A 19,847-nucleotide genomic window follows, 5' to 3' on the forward strand; every position below is an offset into this window, starting at 1 on the left:
CAGTAAGTGTTGCTCCTACTATGGACTACTGGCTTGGAGACCTTCTCTGCACACCTACTATGTACCAGGCAAGTCCCATGTGACGTCAGTTAAGTCTCACAATAACCCCATCAGGAAGGCAATTTTCATCCATTTTACAGAAGTTAAGTTACCTGACTCGACCAAGGTCACTGCTGTGCAGTAGCAGATCTGGGATCTGAACCCAGTCTCCAGACTCTGTGTGCCATGTCATTCAGGCCATACTTCAGTGATTTTCATGCTGGGTTCCCCAGAGGTGCCCCAGAGGCTGCTGAGGTGCAAGCCATGGGGGGAGGAAAGGAGGTCACCTCCAAAGGAGGCTGCACTACTGGGTTCCAGTTCATCCAGAGACAGGGACGAGAGGGAGACAGGAATGGGAAGCCTGAGCAAGTGGGAGGCAGAGCTTGGGGGAAAGACACCAAGAGAAGAGGCCTAGAGAGAGGAGATGACAGGAAGAGGGAAAGAGAGACAGACCAGGGGACCCAGTGTTACAAGGAGAAATGGGACTAAGAGAGATGAAAAGACAGGAAGGGAGACAGGCAGACTTTCTGGTTAGGACAAAACACTTCTGCAGGCCTCCTCCCCCATCTCAGCAGGCCTGAGACACGAAGTTTTCACCCTCCCAAACAGCCCCCCAATATCTGCCCATGGTCCCATGACACATCCTGCCGTCTCTCAGTCCAGCCACCCAGGGCAGGTGGGTGCTATGGGACAGACTATGTGCTTGAAGCTGTCAGCGTGCCCCCACCCCACCTCAGGCTGAGCCTGGTACCTGCCCAGGACCCAGACATGCCCAGGTCAAGATGACCCAAGGTCAAAGACATCTCCCACTGAGGATACATTTATGTGGGGACCAACACAGCACTGGTGCTCAGACATGCAGGTTTCAGCATCAGTGAAATCTTGCTGTGAGACCTGGTGGCTCTGTGACCTTGGGCAAGTCATATCATTGCTCTGAGCCTCTGTTTTCCCACCTTTAATAATGATAATGTAGCGCTCCTTTTAGGGCTGTGGTTTTATTGTGAGGGCTAAAGATATGTAAAGTACTTAACGTAAGCACCTGACACCTTATAAGTACTCAAGAATTGATAGTAAAAACTTGAAAGCTCAGCCCTGGGGACAGGTGTGGCCTAAGGGACACAGGTCAGGGAGCCTGAATTTTCCTTAACAAAACATCGCCTAACCTCTCTGATAATATCCTCACCTGTGAAGTGGGCTGAAACTTACCCTCACCTGCCCACTTCACAGGGACAGGGGAAAGCTTTTGATAAATTGTAACGTTCAGACAGTGACACAATGAGGGTGACTCCCTCTCCAGAATAGATGCTCAGCTCCTTGGGTACCCCAGGAGCAGCTCTGGACTCCCAGAGGTCAGCCCACTGGATAGACACCCACCTTGGCTAGCTGACCATTCCTTAGCCACTGGCTGAATTGACAATGACCCCTGCTGGTCTAGATGAGGATGTCTCCAGTGAGGTCTCCAGGAGCCAGGATGCTGGTGGGGTGGGGGTGAGAGTAGGGGGACTCCTTTTCATATGGTGGTTCGTAGAACAGAAGAACAGAACTGCTCCCTGGGACTGCCTAGCACCCACCTACCAAGTGACTAAGCAACTGCAAATGCAAGGGGTACCCCATGGGCCAGTCTCAGACCAACAATAACCATGATCATTATTAACTGATGTGTACTAAATATCAGGTAATGTGCTAAGTGCTTTTTATGCATTATCATTCCACCCTCTTAATAACCTATAGGGTTAACACTATTATTATAATACCTATTTTACATATGAGGAAACGGACTCAGAGAGGCTGGGTAACTTACCCAAGGTCACACAGCTGGAAAGGGTGGAGCCAGTTTTGCTGCCCAGATCTGGCCATCCCCTGAATCCTGCCACCTCCTATACAACCTGGACTTAGCTCAGAGAAGGTGACATTCATTGGGGGACAGGAATGCCATGCCATCTGGGACTGGTCGTAATGTGGGGATAGGAAGCAGTGGGCACCCTGGGAGGCATCAAGAGACCTAATGCTGCTTTGCCTACTTGGCTGCTCTGTGGCTTCAGGCCAGCCCCTTCCCTTCTGGGCCTCAGTTACCTCTTCTGTAAAATGAGAGGGCTGGGCCACACACCTTGGAGGCCCTTTCCACCTCTGATTCATTCCACCCTCTCCCCACCTCCGTCAAATCTGTAATCTCGTGTATGATGTGTTTAGTCCATAGCCGTCTAACCAAAGCTTCTCAGCCTAGGGTTCCTGCACCCCATGAGACCTGGAATTATAAGCAAAATTGCATGAGTGTGCGTGTGCCCAGTGTGCATTTTTCCAGGAAAAATGTTCATATTATTACCAGATTCTAATCTCAAAAGGCTGAGAAACACTGATTATTCTAAACCTTTAGAACTTCCCTAACCTTGATCTAAATTTTTAGGGGAATGAGTCAAGAAAATTGAGTCCCTACCATGTCAACTTCTTCCCTTTGCTTGTGTTTAAGTCCCCTAGCTTCCTGGAGCTGCCCCCACCAGCCCAGGCCCATGGCGATCTCCACCCCCTTTGCTTCCAGTTAGTCTCTGCCTGGATGCTGAAGCTCTGGCCCGCTGTCCTGTCCTTGCCAGTCTTCCTCACTCCCATGTCCTCCCCTGGACCGTCGCAGCGAAGACTGGGGGGTCTCATGAGGTAGGTGCATGACCAGGTTGGCCAGCAGGGGCTGCAGGGCAGACAGGCCCGGTGGAGTGTGGGCGGGTGGACTAGCGTCCTGTCTGCCGCCTCAGCAGCCTGGGTGTGAGCACAGCATGGCAGCAGTCGGGAGGCCTGTGTTCTGGGTCTGGCCCTTCCCCTCCATGGGCCTCAGTTTTCCCATCCTAAAGTGAATGGAGGTGGCCCAGAATCCCTGGATGGTTGCTTGGCAACCTTCCAACTCTGGCATCCTGTGGACCTTTCTGACTGATGCTGGGGGGAGGGGACTGTCTTGAACTCCCCTTGGCAGAAGCAATTGGCCCAGCAGAATAGAACAAGATGGCAGGAAACAGAGCCCACCGTCCACAGCCTGAGGAGGAGTCTTAGCTCTGGGAGAAAGGAAGGCTCTAAATCACGTTGCCCCTAAGAGCTGCCTGGGGATGGTGATGGAAATGGAGACCCCACTGGAGGCTTCCCAGGGTTGGGAGGGCTCAGTCTGGGTGACAGGTGACAGTTTCCAGGATACGTCTTCTGTCCATCTCTGGAAGAGGCCAGGCAGGTGCTGGTGGGAGGAGAGAGAGCACCACGCTGCCCTCAGCTGCCGCAGGTCCTGGAGACGGGGCTGGGGCCTCGACCATCCTGCTCACTCAGCTGCTGGGGGACTCTCCTGTCCCAGTTCTTCTTAACCCTCCCTCCCCACCAGCTGCTAATTCTGGGCCCAGCTAGCATAGCCAGGCAAAAGCCCAGGGGTCGGGGTGGGGGGGGTTGTCCCCACAAAGACACCATGTGGAGATGCACAGGGTGGGGACTCAAGGACTCCTCCGAGGGACAGGACCCCGTCCTCACAGGCACAGGGAAGACCCTCTCCCACCTCCACCCTGTCTTCACACTGCCCCTCTCCCACCCTCAAATGATTCAGAACAAGACACGGGCATGACCATGATGTAGAACATTCTCTACAAAAGTTATAATGAGCCTGAGAGAAGGGTTTGTTTTACAGTGGTGGGAACCACAGAGCCTGTCCCACCTCAGCACAGGGAGAACCAGCAAGAGGCTGAGAGTAAACGCACAGGGAACAGGAGAGAAAGGGCAGCACCTGGGGCTCGGAGAAAGAAGAGTCGGCACTTGGGGGTGGCCCCAGCCTCAGGCCCAAAGAACAGGATGGCATGGCAGGCAGCCAAGCCCTCGGTGTCCTGAAGCGGGAAAGGGACCTGCCCTGGGCATGTGTGTGGACGGGGGCCCCCACACAGACGGACTAGAGAGAGGTCTTTGGGGGCTGTCTTTCCCTCACTCCAGGGAGGAGCTGGGGCCGTGGCCGTGCTCCCAGTAGGGGCTGCTTCCCAAGCCGAGGTCAGCAGCGGGCACTCCCACTGCTAGAGAGCTCTGAGGACACACCTCTGAGTACCCTCTGGGCAGGACTTTCTGGTCTCACCATCATCACAGAGCTGGGACGCAAGGTGAGCTCTGGATTACCCACCGTCCATACAGAAATATGCAGCAGCCCAGTCCCTTCCAGACCTCAAGGGAAACCCAACAACCAACCCCCAGCATGTGCACACACACACACACAGAGTCCTGGGGACCTGGGGACAATCGGCAGTTTAGGTTACCCACATCTTCCAGTGCCCACATCACAGGACTTGCCCAGTCTCTGCCTGTCGCAGACCTGGGAGACTCTGAGGCAATTGGCAGATGCCTTTCTCTAGCTCATCATGTGCCCACCAGGCCTGGGGGTCATAATACTGCAGCCTGTTGTTCTAGCACCTTGTGTCCAGCTCCCTGACCCCCTTGAGTCCCTTTGGGGGGGTCAGGCTTACACAACGGAGGAGGGAAGGCTGGAGGAAGACAGTCACCCCCACCCCACCCCAGCCCAGCTCTCCAGCTCCCAGCCTTGGCCAGTGGATGAAGGGGAAGGGGGCTGGCTATGCACATGGATGGGATGGGGACTGCAAGTCAGGACATTTGGCTGAAGAGTCTGGGCGGGGAGCCTCCCCTCTGGGGTGCATGGGGGGAGGGGAAGCAGCGCCAACTCTTCCCTTCACAAAAATGTAGGAAACCGGCAAGTCTCCAGCCTGAGCACGAGAGAGAACAGAACCCTCAGAGGAGGGGTGGGAGAGACAATGGCTCCTAGGACAGGCCATGCACCTCCCCCCATACACACAGTCCCATCCAGCTCCGATGCCCCTGCCCTCCCTCCAGGACTGGCCTTCCGCAAATCTGCATGTCCTTTAGGGCCGCTCTGATGGTGGTGGCTCAGGGGCTCTGGGTCCCCTCAGAACTGTTATTCTGGGCCACTCTCCTGCCGCTCTGGGTGCCTCCAGGCCACACCCTCTGCTTCAGGGTGTGGACAGGCTTTCAAAGGAGGCCACCCATATGGTCCTTGCTCCTGGGGGAGGGGCTGCAGGGCTGGCGACTGTGAGGTGAGGACCTCGTGGCCCCACCGTGGGTTGTGGCAACTTGCAATTCGTTTTGGTCTGGGGAGAGGAACTCCCGGTTATCTGTGGAGGAAGAGATAGAAACAGACCTCAGATGAGGGCCTTCAAGGACACCATGCTCAATCGGGTCATTTTGTTAGCCTTCCCCTTTCTGGCCAGACTGATAGTCAGGGATGCAGACATGGGCCTAAGGGTGACCTCCCTGTTCCCCCAACTCCAGACTGCCTCCCCACACCCATCCCTGGCCCAGCCATCAAGGGTAAAGGCCACAGATACCAAAAAGGTGGACAGCGTGTACTGGGCTTGTGGGATGCCATGGGGGAAGGACCAGCCTCTGTCAAGTGTGATGGCTTTTTGAACATGAACATGACAATTCTGCCTCCAAGGCTGCTCTTGGCCCTGCTGGGAGCATTTTCCTGGTTGCAGGGTTCAGGGACAGCAGGTAAAAACATCTGCCTTGAGGGCTTGGGCCATTGAGGACACCACTGGCTGTCACACCCTCCATCCCAGGAGAGTCACCTCGTCCCCAGGTTCTAGGGCCACACAGAGCAGGATCAAGCTCAGCTGCACCCTGAGCAGAAGCAGGACATGGAATGAGCTATTCTAACACCCTGAGCCTCTACTTGTCTATCCGTTGTAACATGGGATGATGTAGCCGCCCACGCGCAGGCGTTCAGGAGGATTAAACAAGAGGACTCGTTCAAGGGAGAGGACTTGTTCAAGGGCATAGCCTAGTACCTAGGGGGTGGGCAGGCTGCAGAACATCCTAGCTGTGATTGCTATGACTACCATAACTCATCCACACTGAGGCCCAAATTTTCACATTTTGATACTTCCAAAACTGAGGTGCATTCTACATTAGCTGTGATAAGAAAGCCTCCAATCATCATGGAATTAGCAGTTTCTTTTTCTGAGTTGGTAGTAACTTAAATAGTGGGGCCTCTTGCAATTGATAGCAGCTTAGATTTTATGAAATACAGTATCATGCCCCCTCCCACTCCTGAAAAAGCAGACACCCCCACACCCCCGACCTTTCAACTCCCATCCCCCCACGCGCTCTCAGGCCGGGCACTCACAACTCTGTGTCCTCCAGGGCGGGCGGGCGCTCCAGCGCCTGCCTCCGCCTCCGCACAGCCCCCAAGATCTTCTTGCGGGGCCCCAGGGGGACGCTGATGCTGCGGAGGTCGAGGTCAGAGCACAGCATCAGCGCCTCCAGGTCGATCTTCTCCTGCCGCAGGAGGGCGGCAAAGTCCTCCATGTGCAGAGAGGCCAGGAAGGTCTCCAGCGGGCTGGTCTCGGGCTCCAGGTCCTCGTCCAGGCCCAAGTCCAGCTCGTCCCAGGGCAGCTCCTCCCCGCAGCTGCGGTCCTGCAGGCTGTTGGCACTGCCCAAGCTGTCGTCGTCCAGGCTAGGGGGGCTCTGCAGCCGACCCCGCGGCGTGCCCGTCCCATCCAGCCCCCCGTCCTCGCGACTCAGCCCATGCAGCCCGCTGCCCAAGTAGTTCCTGCGGAACACCATGGTGCCCAGGCCGGGGCGAGTAAACAAGGAGTCGTGGCCTGAGTCGGTGCTGACCTCCGAGTGGGCAGGCTCGGCCGCCAGCGTGGCACGGGAGACGCTGTCCTCATCCGAGAGGAACATGTCCCGGAGAGGGGCACGGCCCCACTCCTTGGGGTTGGCGTAAGTGCCCTGGCGCACGAACATCACGTCGCTGCCCAGCTGCAGGCCCGAAAGCGAGCGGACGCTCTTGCGGCCGTCCTCGGAGACCTTGAACGTGCCGTCGCCGCCCTGCTTGCGCCGCTCCAGCTTCTTCTGGATCTTGGTCTTGCCCCTGGCGGTGCCGTGCAGCGTGGCCTGCGAGTAGGGCAGCTGGCTGCCCAGCGCCAGGTGCTGCAGCCGGCGGCTCAGGGTGCTGGACGTGAGGCTGGAGAAGCTGAGCGTGTCGGAGCGCTCGGCCAGCTCGCGCCGGTAGCGCCGCTCCATGCGCTCGTGGTGCTTGCGCTGCATCTTGGCGCACTCGCGGATGCGCCGCTCGGCCTCGCGGAAGGCCTTGTCCTTCAGCTTGCCCACCAGCTTGGGGTTGAGGCTGCTCTGCTTGGCCGCGATGGAGTCCAGGTAGCGCACGCACTCCATGTGGCCCTTCATGGCGGCCATGTCCAGCGGCGTGTGGTAGTCGTTGTCCAGGCACCAGATGTTGGCCCCGAAGGACACCAGGAAGGACAGGCAGTGCAGGTGGCCATTGGCAGCTGCCAGGTGCAGGGGTGTGTTGCCCCAGATGTCACACTTGTCCGGGTCACCCCTGCAGGGAGAGCACGAGGGGAGGGATGATGACACGTCGCAAGCTGGGGCAGACAGTCCCCAGGGGCTGGTGGGGGAGGGGGACATTGGGGAGTGGGGGCCGGGAGGCGAGTGGAGGACTCCCCGACTTGTTAAGTCTTCCCACAGGCACACCAGGCCCCATAGGGACCCGTGGGCCTGAGACCTCTGCTCTGACTCCAGGAGACCTGCAGGTCTGAGCCACCAAACGGACCCGGAGTGAGCCCGGGGAAAACTGGCCCCAGGCGCGCAGGGGGTGGGGCGACAGAGAAGGCGGGGCCGGGGCGGGGCCTTCCCCAAGATGACTGAGGGCTGGGAATCTCAGGGGATAAATATTTGATGCCCAGAGAGAAAGGAGTGAATTATTCATGGGGCCCAGCGGGGAGCTGGCCCGGAGAGGTGGTGGGCCTGGGCCGAGTCTGGGTCTCTAGGCTGGCGTGGTGGCGAGTGTGGCTGCGTGTTGCGGAGTGAACGTAAAAGAGGACAAGAGAGTGGTGTGTGACGGGCCTGAGCCCTGGCTGAGTGCGTGAGTGTGTGTTTGCGTGTCGGCGGGCACGGCCATGTCTGCAGGGAGCAGGGCCAGGCCTGGCAAGCCTGAGTGTGAGAGAAGGTGTTGGGTCTTGGCCTGGGCCAGGAGGGGAGTGTAGGGGCAGCCAGGACTGGAGGGGAGGAGGAGGGAAGTCAGCTGCCTGGGCCAGGCCGCCCTCCCTCCCCGGGGCTGCCCCATCCTTGGGAGACCTGTGAGGCTGGCTGGCTTGGGCCTGTCCAGGCGCCCCAAAAGTCCCCCCAACACCCTCCACAGCAGACTGTGTCCCCCTCCCCCGGGGCAGGCTCCCACTGGCTCCTCCAGGACTCCCGCCTCCCTCAGGGGCTTAGCACAGCACCTCTGCCCCAGCTAATGAGGCCACAAGGCCACCCCCAAGCACTCGGGGAAGAATCACTCCCTTGTCTCAACAGCTCTCTGCACAACCCCCTCGTCAGCTTCCCCTCCTGAGGCCAAGTCCTGCAGGACGATGTGGGGATGGGCTGCTGGGCATCTGGCCCACACCCTGTCAAACACCAATCCTTGCCCTCAGTAGGAGTTGGGGGGGATCGGTGCACCAACGGGAGCCCTCTTCCTCTCCCCCCAAGTCTTCTGAAGGGGGGTAAGAGTTACTGTGTGTCCTCCTGGGGTGGGGAGGAACCAGTCTGTCTTGGCCTCTTGGAACATGGCTCAGCTGCCTAGTCTTAGGGGTTGCTCCCACCTGCTGCTGGGTCCAAGGAGAGGAGAGAGGGCAAGGATAGTTCCCCCCACCCACCACATGCCCCAGGGCCAGCTGGAGCCCCTGTCTCTTAAGGCCTGAGACATTCATATTAACCCTCCTGGGGCAACTCTTCCACCCCTTTTCCTGTCCAGGCTGCCCCAGTGTCCAGGCCAACGTGACTTCTCATTATAAAACTGCTCAGGGTGAGGGGGTTCTTCACAGTAGTGTGATTTAACCCCAGGGAACCCACTTCAGAATGCTCTGGACCCTGCATTCCTCAGCTGCTACCTCCAAACCCCCTGTCTGGCCTTGACGCCTGGACTCTATGCCCACTCCTCTCCCCAGGCCAACTCCGGAGGCAGGGGGAGGGGTGAGAAGCCCTTCAAGGGGCTTCAGCCTCCCTATTGCTTAGCTGTGCCCTGCAGTGGGGGAGGGGCACAGAGAGAGTTAATGGGGTGGCTGACCCAATGACATTTGGTACTGTGGACAGTGCCCATAAATCCCAGGAATGAGAATGAGGGAGAGAGCTGTGTGAGACCCAGCCTGCAGGGAGGTGTGGGTGCTGGCTGGGAAGCCCCTCGGATCCAAGTCTGGGGGGTGGACAGTGAAGACCCTCTCCTTTCCTAGCCCCCACTCTGGCCCCTCTGAGACTTCTCAGCCTTCTCTCTGGTTCTCACTCTTGCTTCCAGGTGCCCATCACCCTGGAGATCCCTTCCACCTCTCCCTGACTCTGCAGCACCCCCAACAATCATAGACCCCCAAATCCCAGTTCCTCCTTTCCTAGGCCCACACCCAGGTGACAAGTATCACATGCCTCAGCTTCTGTCCCTATCCACGTGTGTCTCCTCCCACGAATGCTAGGTTCCCAGGTCCCACCTCAGGGTCTGCCTGTAGGGGAAACAAGCATCTCAGAGGAATGGGACAGAAGATGCCATGGGGTCTAGGGAAGGTGTCTCAGGGGTCTGGAACAGCGCTGCGAGGCTCTTCCCCCTCCCCTGCTGGGCTGGGTGGAGGGGTACTCACCCGCGACTCACGATGAGGCGCAGCGACTCCAGGTTGCCGTGGTAGGCAGCCCAGAGGGTGGGAGTCATGCCATCCTCGTCGGGGGCATTCAGCTCCTTCCGGGTGGCCTCCTTGAGGAGCTCCAGGTAGCCATCCCGAGCTGCCCGGTGGTACTGGTCGTTCATGGCTCCCGACTTGGACGGGACGGGCAGGGGGCACGGGGAAATGCCCCCCGCAGGGGAGGGCGGCCGGGTTAGGGCTGAGGCATGGGGTTGGGGGAGGGGCCCGGGCAGGGGCCGGGGCCGCCAGCCCCCGCTGCCGCAGACGGAGGGTGCGGAGCGCCAGAGCCGTGGCTACTGGGACATCTGAGCCGCTCAGCCGGCGGTGGGGGGTGCGGGGGTGGGGGTGGGGAGGATCTCCCGCTGCCCAGAGAGCCGCCCCCGGGCTTCCCCTGGGTCCTAAACACCTTGCTCTTCAAGCACAGCGGAGACCCACGCGAAGCCCTGTCCTCTCTCCAGAAGTGCCCACCTCAGTGCCCTGCCCCGTGAGGCCCAGTCTGTGGGCAGTTCGGGGTCAGTCCTCACTAGAGCACCGGCCCGGCAGCTCCCGATTTCTCTACCCGTCTAAGGAACCGGTCAAGAGCTGGAGAGAATGTCCAAGGGCGGGGGAGAGGGGCAGTGCTGAACCCCAGGAGAGTGGACCTAAAAGGGGCATGAGGATCGACCTCGAGACAGTCAGGGAGTAGAACCTGGAGGTGCCGCCACCCACTCGCGCGGGGTGGGCCAGCCGCGCTCCAGCAGGGGGCGCCAGAGGTCTGGAAGCCGACTCCGTGCGCGGAGCGGGAACTTCGTACCCAAGCCCCAGACTTCGCAGCATCCAGCTGAGCAAGGGACAGTGGGGAGAGACAGAGGAAAAAGGAACTTCGTCGGGGAAAGGGGGTCTAGGGTCCCGATCTCGGGGGCAGCAACAGAGGAGCACAAAGGTATAGGGCGCACCCGAGCTGGGAGGGCGTCGGGGTGCCTGAGGGCCCTTGGGGCGTCCCTTGAGCGTCAGCGTTGGGGGCTCTGGGTGGCCGGGGTCGCTGCGCGCCTGGGCGCGGTGGGCGCCGGGGGCAGGGTGCGCTCCGGCTGCCGCAGTGCAGGGCAGCGCCCAAGCCTGGCCGCGCCGGGGTGACGGGGGGACGGGGGGGTTCCTCTTAACGGGTAAATAGAAATCTCGCCTTATCTGGCTCCCGCGCGCTCTTCCCTAAATTCAGCTCGGAGCAAAGATGGATCATGTGAGTGGAACTGAGAGGTTTATGGAGCCGAGCTCCCGCGGCTGTAAATCACCCTGCCCTCCCGGGTATAAAGCGCCCGTCCAGCCCGCAGCGGGAGACAGGACGCGCTCGCCGCCCCCCGGCCCCCTGCTCAGCGCAGGCTCCCAGCCCAGCCAGGTGCGTGCCCGGGCCAGAAGGCCCTCGGATTTGGGGAGGGGGGACCCTGGACGGCTTCCTTCTTCCCCGTCGAGCGCGAGAGGGGCAGGCTCCGGGTTTTCTCTTCTTCCTCAGCGCTTTCTCCAGCACCCCCAGTCCCCACCGTCCGGGTTAGGAACTCCCTGGTCCCCAAATCAAGGGACAAGACGGGAGGAGGAGAGCCCTCGGGGTTAACCTGCAGTCCTGTTCGCCCCTCCCCCACAGTGACCCCGCCAACCTCCTCCAGTCGCCCCGCCATGTCCGAGGAGCTGGCGCGGGGCCCCAAGGAGAGCCCCCCGGTGCCCCGGGCGGGTCCCCCCGAGGGGTGGAAGAAGGGCGGCCGCCTGCTGTCCGTGCTGCTGGCGGTGAACGTGCTGCTCCTCGCCTGCACGCTCGTCAGCGGCGGCGCCTTCAACAAGGTGGCGGTGTACGACACCGACGTGTTCGCGCTGCTCACCGCCATGATGCTGCTCGCCGCCCTCTGGATCCTTTTCTACCTCCTGCGCACTGCGCGCTGCCCCGACGCCGTCCCCTACCGGGACGCGCACGCCGGCCCCATCTGGCTCCGAGGTGCCAGGGGAGGTGGAGGTGGGGTGGGGGGGAGCACGGCGCGGGGCTGCAGGCTGGGGCTGCTGGAGAAATTGCAGAGTTGCACGTCGACGCAAGCCTTTGATGGAGAGCAGGAAACAGAAGGCAGCAGTAGCTGAAAGAGCTGACCTAAGGCACTTCTTATCTATGCAGCCCGGAAGAAAGGGGCTCAATAGGACAGCCGCCCAACCACCCACTCAATCATACACTCATCCTCCCACCCACCCCGTTCATCTATCCTTCCACCCAATCATCCCACCACTCCCCCATCCACCCACCCATCTAGCCACCCATCCCCAGCTCTGCAAGCCTTCTCTCCTGCCTGTCTAATCCACCACCACCATCCTGCCCCTGATCCCCAGGTGGGCTGGTGCTGTTTGGGATCTGCACTCTTGTCATGGATGTCTTCAAGACCGGTTACTATTCCAGCTTCTTTGAGTGCCAATCAGCCATCAAGATCCTGCACCCCCTCATCCAAGCGGTGTTTGTCATTGTCCAGGTGGGTGGGAGGAATGTCCCTGAGTGTGAATGTCCCTTGGCAAGGGGTCAGGAGACCTGAGCTCCACTCCCCCTTCTACTCTGTGCATTTAAATAAACTGGGGATAGGACTGTAGTGGGGACCCTAGGAGTCCACACATGTGGAAGCACTCGGTAATGAAGAAATATCCAAATATGAGCTCCTTCATAGGGCCCTGTGATTTTATTTCATTCTAAGCAGTGCCAATAGTTAACATATAGGAGGTGTGAATTGGGATAAAGGCCCTGTCCCCTAGAACCTGGCCTGTCCTCCTTGGGTGCCCATAGAGGGCCTCAGTCCCAGCCCAGGGTCCTGCTGTGGACATGGCCGGTTTGGCCTTAGCCATGGCCCCTATGTTCTGTATTTGTTCAGGAAGTAGGGCATCCTGTAACTGGGATTTTTCAAACAAGTTTAATTTTTTTGCTCATAAACAACCTTCTGATTAAGCTGATGGGTCTTACATGGGACCAGAACAGACCCCAGCCCTGTATCATGACCAGAACGGCCACATGGGTGATGCTCTCCCCGAAACATCACCCCTGCTGCCAAAGTTTCCACAATACAACACACGTATGGCTTTGGCATTTATGTAGTTTTAGTCTTTTACATTTTATGTGTTTGATGAATACTCAGGTAAAATGAAAATACAGATAGCCCACATTAACAAATCCCATGTCAGGGATTCATTAGCAGTCAGATGAAAGTAGGGACTTGCAGTGTGACGAAGGAAGAGGATGGGCAGAGGATGTCGTCAAAGGGAGTCAGAAGTCGCCAGAGACTCATTTGACCTTGAGCAAGACTTAGCCTGAGGCTGGCCTTGCTCCCAGGAATAAATATAACCAGGTAGTCAAAATCTGCTTGACTCCCATCCCCTCCCCCTGAAAAACCCCCAAGACCAGAGAGTTTTTTTACAGATGACATTTTGCAAATCTTCAAAGAACCGAGGGCCACTGTTTTATACAAACTGTACCATAGAATAGAAAAAAGAAATGCTCCCTGTCTTATTTTGTAAAGCTGAAATAAACTTGATCACTTAGTCTAAGGGCTCTTGGGGTAGAGAGAATGTAATACTGGGCATGGACGTGGGCAGCCTGGAGTTCAGCCCATCTGCAGAGTAAGTGACCCTCATCACTCTCTCTCAAACAGACTTACTTTCTCTGGGTCTCCGCTAAAGACTGTATTCACGTCCACCTGGATCTGACCCGGTGAGAACCGCAGCTCCATGTCTGTGTCCAGCGTTCCAGTCACCTTGCATGACAGATGAGGGCTTTCCAACCTGTGGCGTGCGTCCTCTTTCTGCTCCCTGTGGGCTTTCGGCCAAGGTCCCCTTGCTTTGTCAGCCTGACTTCCACTTCCCTTTCCCCTGGGGGTGGGGGCATTGGTGGTCTGAGCCTCTGGGCAACCTGGGCCCTCTCTTGGGTGGGATCCTGGCCAGGCTAAGTGTTCCTTCCAAACTCAGCTACCCTGTTCACACAGGGGCCTGACTGCTTTCTCATTTCTCAACACCATCTCTCACTATAGTTCATCAGGGATTCACTGGCCTCTTTGGCTCCCCCAACAGGTGTGGTCTCATGTTCACACTTACCACCAACCTGGCCATCTGGATGGCGGCTGTAGTGGATGAATCCGTGCACCATGCCCACTCCTACACCAGTTTTCACAGCAACGGCAGCTACACCCGCCTCGCCCCTGACCGTGAGTTCACTCTTAATCCTGGCCCTGTAGCTGCCAGGTCGTGGGCTGGGTGCTCTGTGGATTTGTAGAGTCAGACTCCCATGACCTCATGAGGGCATGGAGGCAAAGGTGAAAGCCAGAGCCTCCTCTCGCTCCAGGCTGCACCTCTGAAGTGTAAGTGTAGGCATCCCAGGACAGGGAGTATCAAGGGACAACTCATCCTTGAGGGTGCAGCTGTGGCCCCATTATTCAGCTCTCCATCCCACCAAGGAGAGACCCTGCCTCCAGGAAGAAAGGGCAAGGGGGATCAAGCTGCAGAGACGGGAAGGGAGGCAGAGTGGTCCTGTAGTGGAAACATGGGATCAGGTGGGAGAGCCTGGGAAGGAGAAGGTGAGAAATAATCGTCACATCACATGATGGTAGTGACAATTTGCTGAGCTCTATATGTCAGGCACTGTGCTAAGTGTCTTCAGCATTCAGTTTAACCCTCCCAACTTCCCTATGAGATGGCTACTACTAATATTCCCATTTTATAGATTCAGAAACTAAGGCATAGAGAGGTTAAGTAGCTTTTGCAAGGTAATAGAGCTTGAAATTGGAGCACTAGTGTTCAGATCCATTTTTGCTCTTAACCAATATTCTGTACTGAGGAAGAACAGTCCCCCAATCTTAGTTCTCTGGACTTCTCTAGGGCCTCCCATTAGCTGGAACCAGACTAGATGACTCAGATATATGCACACACCCCAGGCATGGGAGGGTCCAGGAACAGAAAACATGGCCCCAGCCCTCAGGGAGACCCCAGCCCAGCAGGACTGATAAATGTCCAGCTTGCACATCCAGAGGACTCCTGAGGATGGTTAAAAGAAACCTGGGAGGTGGTCAACTTAACATAGTGGCCATGTGGGGGAGGGGAGAGGTCTCTGCCCTGTGGTTGAAAGTCAGGTAATTTGCTTTAGCTCTGCCATTACGAGTCACTTTACCTCTCTGGCACATAGTACGTGCTCAATAAATATCTGGGGGATAAATGAACATGCCAGGCCCTGTGAAGGTGTTTGGGATATGATGGTGAATATGGCAGACAGAGACCCTGCCCTTACAAAGGTCACATGCTAGGGGTGAGGTTCTCCAGGAAGATGGGAGGGCAGTCCAGCCCTGGGCCCCTCTCTCCACAGCGGAGCGTGCAGGCAGCCTGGTTGGAGGAGACCCCTGCCCCTGCAACACAGCTATCTGCCAGATCTTCCAGCAGGGCTATTTCTACCTGTACCCCTTCAACATCGAGTACAGTCTCTTTGCTTCCACCATGCTCTACGTTATGTGGAAGAACGTGGGCAGGCTGCTGGCCTCTACCCACAGCCACGGCCACACCCCAGCCCAGGTCAGCCTCTTCCGGGAGACCTATTTTGCTGGCCCGGTCCTGGGCTTGATGCTCTTTGTGGTGGGACTGGCTGTCTTCATCATCTACGAGGTCCAAGTGAGTGGAGAGGGGGGCTGCACCCAGCAGGCCCTGGTCATCTACTACAGCTTCAACATCGTCTGTCTGGGGCTTATGACCTTGGTCAGCCTGAGCGGCTCAGTCATCTACCGTTTTGACCGCCGAGCCATGGACCACCATAAGAACCCCACGCGCACCCTGGATGTGGCCCTGCTGATGGGTGCCGCCCTGGGCCAGTATGCCATCTCCTACTATTCCATCGTGGCCGTGGTGGTGGGCACACCAAGGGACCTGATGGGGGGGCTCAACCTAGCCCATGCTCTGCTCATGATTGCCCAGCATACCTTCCAGAATGTGTTCATCATTGAGAGCCTGCACCGGGGACCACCTGGGGCCGAGATACATGAAACCCCCACAATGGAGCCCTGCCAAGGCCTCACCTTTGCCAACATGGATGCCCTCCACACCTTGCCTGCCTGCCCACCCACCCCCAGGCTGGTTAGCCCCAGCCCAGCAGGCCCTCCGGAAACAGTGGCCATCCTCTTGGCCCCCAGGGGCCACTGGAGACGTCGGTGCCTAAAAGACATTTCTCTCTTTCTGCTGCTCTGCAATGTCATCGTGAGTAGCTGGGGGGAGACGGGGTGGGTTGGGGGTAAGAAGAGGCTGAGGAAGGATGCTCCTGCAAATTCACTCACTGGCCTTCTCTGTCCTGCCTCTAGCCCCCTTGAGAATCTCAGGGCACACAGAGAAAATGAAATCCCAACGTTCTGGCCTCTAGGCAGTGATGGAGCTGGAGGGGTTGCAGGGAATGCTGAAATGCTGACATGGGGCAAGGCGGAGGTGGCAGGGAGCTGAGAGCCCATGTGGAAGGCAGGAGTGAGGGGGCGGCAGGGACCCTCACCCTCTGGTGGGAGGTGTGACTGCTCCTGGGAACTTGTGACCTGCCTGCTTCTCAGAATAATTGGAGCAGCATCAGGAAGTAGCACAGAGCAGCGTAAGTGTGAGCGATCTGTTAGAGTGCAGTGCGAGCAGGCTGGGAAGGGGGGGCATCTCCAACAGCTGCCCCCTCCCCAGTGATTCAGCAAAGCCAGCCATTAGGAGCAGCAGACTTCACCCAGTACAAATATACTGCTGTATGGAAACACTCCAGGGCAGAAACACTCGTAATGCAGATGCACCCCGATAGAGAAACAGTCCTAGTATAGCTGCAAACCCAATACAGAAATGCCTGCCTCAGTGTAGAAATAATCCCCAGGAGGGAAATCTCTAATGTAGAAACATGTACCCATGTGGGTACATCCCAAATAGAAAAACAGCTCTAATGAAGTTTCATTCAATATAAAAACAGCCCTCTTAGCTATAATCTCCAATAGAAAAATATCCCTAATATAGAAATATTCTTAATGGGGGTATAAGTATCCCAATATAGAACATCCCCAGAGTGAGTTCTCCCCCATGAAATTCTACCCACATGAAATATACCCATAGCCCTAGCTGAGATGCATTCTTAGTGAAGTCACACTGTGAAAATTGCCCATCCTACACGTGACCTTCTGTGCAGTCATGGTCCCCGTAGATACGATATGATCCTTGGTAGGAGACTTCCAACAAAGCAAATTTCACTTTTTTTTTTTTTTTTTAAAGATGACCGGTAAGGGGATCTCAACCCTTGGCTTGGTGTTGTCAGCACCACGCTCAGCCAGTGAGCCAACTGGCCATTCCTATATAGGATCCGAACCCGTGGCCTTGGTGTTATCAGCACTGCACTCTCCCGAGTGAGCCACGGGACGGCCTGCAAATTTCACTTTTTTTAAAAAAAGTGTGTGGTCACCAGTCTCTGACCCTGTACCAGTAGAAGCAATAAGGCTCAAAACCTCATCATGTCTTGGGCCCACCCCCTGCCATGACCCTGCCCCCTCCCACGGCCCCACCCCCACCTTCCACGCAGGCCTGGCTTGTAGGGAGGCTGTTCTTGCTGCAGGTATCTGAGCCTGAATCACCTCAACAGCAGCAGCTCCATCCCCATCTCTTCATTTTATAGGACAGACACAGGCTCAGAGGAGGGCTGTGACTTGCCCAAGGATGCAAATAATTGGGAGTGGCGGTGGAGCTAGCCTAGAAGCCTTTGTTCTTTGCCTCCTATCTCAAGTGCCCCACGTGTGAACCATCTGAGCTCACAGCCTGAGATGAAGCAGGATTCCACTTCAACCTCCTCCCAGCTCTGGGAAGGAGGAAGGGGGAAGGGGGCAGGGGTGGAGCTGAAGAGCAGAACTAATGGAGGGCAGGGGTGGGGTAGCCTCTGGCAGGACCCTGAACCCCCTGAGCTGGGTCTGTCTGCTTCTACCACCACCAGTGCTAAGACTTCATCTCCCCAGGAGAGAGCTGCTGATTGAGCTGTTTGTACCTCCTCATCTATGAGACCTCTTCTCCCCTATGCCCTCCCATGGGTAGGCCCTGCTAAGATTCAGGGACAGGTGATCACAGGTGGTCCCCTAACCTGGGAATGGCAAGTTCAGTTGGGCACCCTCCTTAGAGAGTACCAGACCCTGTTTAGGATGCCAGAGGTCCCCACTCAGTGACATTCAATCTCCCAAACTAGAAGGCTGGCATCCCCATGCTCTCACAGCCCAGCAAAACCCACAGAAATGACCCACAGGCGCCAGGCCGGCTCCTGACACGCCCCTCTGTCCACACAGCTGTGGATCATACCTGCCTTCGGGGCTCGCCCTCACTTCAGCAACGCCGTGGAGGTGGACTTCTACGGCTACTCCCTCTGGGCAGCCATTGTCAACATCTGCCTGCCTTTCGGCATCTTCTACCGCATGCACGCGGTCTCCAGCCTGCTGGAGGTCTATGTGCTGTCCTGAAGCCTCCGACAGAGACATGAGGGGTGCTGCCCAGCCTGTGTGCCCACTCAGAGCCCCTCTGGGAATGAACCCCAGGCTGGCAGTCACAGCTCCATGTCACCACCCATTTTCCACTGGCCCCAGAATGGAATTTCCACAAAAGTTATTTTTCCAGGGTGAGTTTTTAAATCATAATCAGGACATGCCCATCCACCACAGCATGACCCTAGGGCAAGTGGTGACTGGGGCAAAGAGAGGGAGACCCCTCCCTGCAGCATTTCTAGGACCAGGCGACATCTGGAAGTGCCAGCTCTGGCTCCATCCCTCATCCCTGCCCATCTGGCAGTCTGGTCAGTGTGCTGCCTGGAGCTGGGAACAATAAACTCGTGATTCGCCCGATCCTTGTCCACCACTTCTTGTCTCAGCCGCCCCATCTGATATGGTCACAGGAGAGGTACTTGGGGGTCAGCGCTGGAAGGGCTCCTGGAGATTTTCAGGTCTTAAGCTTTTCAGTGGGCGAGCCAAGTCTGAGTTCAGACTACCTAAAAAGTGAGTAAGTGGGAGGCTGGGAGGGGCTGAGTGGAGTTCCCAGGCTGTCACCTTCCTCTTCCCTTATCTCCAGGTGACATGCACATACGCATATACTCATATTTTTTATGAGTTCCATGATACAAGAAAGGTTAGGAGGGCCTGACCTAGCCTAAACCCCACAATTACATTTACAGAGAAGGAAACCAAGGCTAGAGAAGTAAAGTGACCTGCCCAAAGTCCCACAGCTATGGAAAGCCAGACCCTTTCTACTAAGAATAATAATTTTCAAGCTTTGTTTCAAGCAACAGCTTTTTTTACCCTCAAATAAAATATTTCAGGAACCCAAGTTTCTAACATCGATATAAACAGGGCAGTTCTAGTTTAAGGGGAGTGGAGCCACTTAGATCTTCCCTGTCTGGGCCTCCCCTTGCCCACTCTTCGTTGGGGGGTCCCTGAGGGGCCTCTCCAAAGCCCAAGGGCTTCTCTGCTACAAAAGGTGTAGAGGTGGACTTAGGAGGGAGAGAGACAGAAGGTTAGACAGGTCAGAGAGACTGGAAAGGAGGCGACACGGCTGGAAGAGCAGGAAGAGCTGGTGGCCAGCCAGAGGCAAGGGAAAGAGGAAGGGCTAGGGTGGGACTGGGGTGGGGACAAGGGCAGAAGCAGATGGCATTCTGGTGGGGAGTGTAGGACTAGAAGCACCTGAAGCATAGGGGACTTTATAGGGGAGCATAGTAGCACCCAGAGCATGGAGGAAGGTGTTCCTGGACCCCCAGCAGAATGAGGTGGGTGGGTTTCAGAGGCTGGGGGGCGGGGCTGCTTCCTCCCCTACCTCGTGGCTCTGACCAGGTCTCTTCTGCCCCAAGTTCACATCTGACTTAAGAGAGAGAGAGGGTCCTGCGAGAGTGAGTGCTAGGAAGGGGGCAGGAAAAGGCGACCCTAGGCCTGGGAGGTGGGGATCCATTCCCAGTGTGGCCGTCAGAGAAAATGTGGCCTGAACTCCGCAAGCCCTTTACTACGGGCCTAAGGACGTCGTACCCAGTCCCCGCGCTGGGCCTCCCGTCTGTCCCCGACCCTGGGGCCCCGCGCCCGCGCCGCCTCCGGCCCCGCCCACCCGTCCAGCCGCCTCGCA

At 57.3% G+C, this 19,847-nt stretch overlaps 2 protein-coding genes across 2 annotated transcripts; one reads left to right on the top strand and one right to left on the bottom strand.

The window, feature by feature from the left end:
- Nucleotides 1-6,195: 6,195 nt before the first annotated feature.
- On the bottom strand, nucleotides 6,196-9,865 carry USH1G (USH1 protein network component sans). Its single transcript, XM_063081463.1, has 2 exons — nucleotides 9,702-9,865; nucleotides 6,196-7,417 (listed from the first exon to the last, which is right to left on the bottom strand). Exons 1-2 carry the CDS (start codon nucleotides 9,863-9,865, stop codon nucleotides 6,196-6,198), a joined length of 1,386 nt encoding a protein of 461 aa, XP_062937533.1.
- Nucleotides 9,866-11,387: 1,522 nt separating this feature from the next.
- Nucleotides 11,388-18,208, top strand: OTOP2 (otopetrin 2). The gene is made up of 6 exons (XM_063081450.1): nucleotides 11,388-11,700; nucleotides 12,081-12,217; nucleotides 13,382-13,440; nucleotides 13,797-13,930; nucleotides 15,082-15,959; nucleotides 18,038-18,208. Exons 1-6 carry the CDS (start codon nucleotides 11,388-11,390, stop codon nucleotides 18,206-18,208), a joined length of 1,692 nt encoding a protein of 563 aa, XP_062937520.1.
- Nucleotides 18,209-19,847: the final 1,639 nt, after the last annotated feature.

The sequence above is a fragment of the Cynocephalus volans genome, chromosome 16 (assembly GCF_027409185.1).
Source record: "Cynocephalus volans isolate mCynVol1 chromosome 16, mCynVol1.pri, whole genome shotgun sequence".
Lineage (NCBI taxonomy): Eukaryota > Metazoa > Chordata > Mammalia > Dermoptera > Cynocephalidae > Cynocephalus > Cynocephalus volans.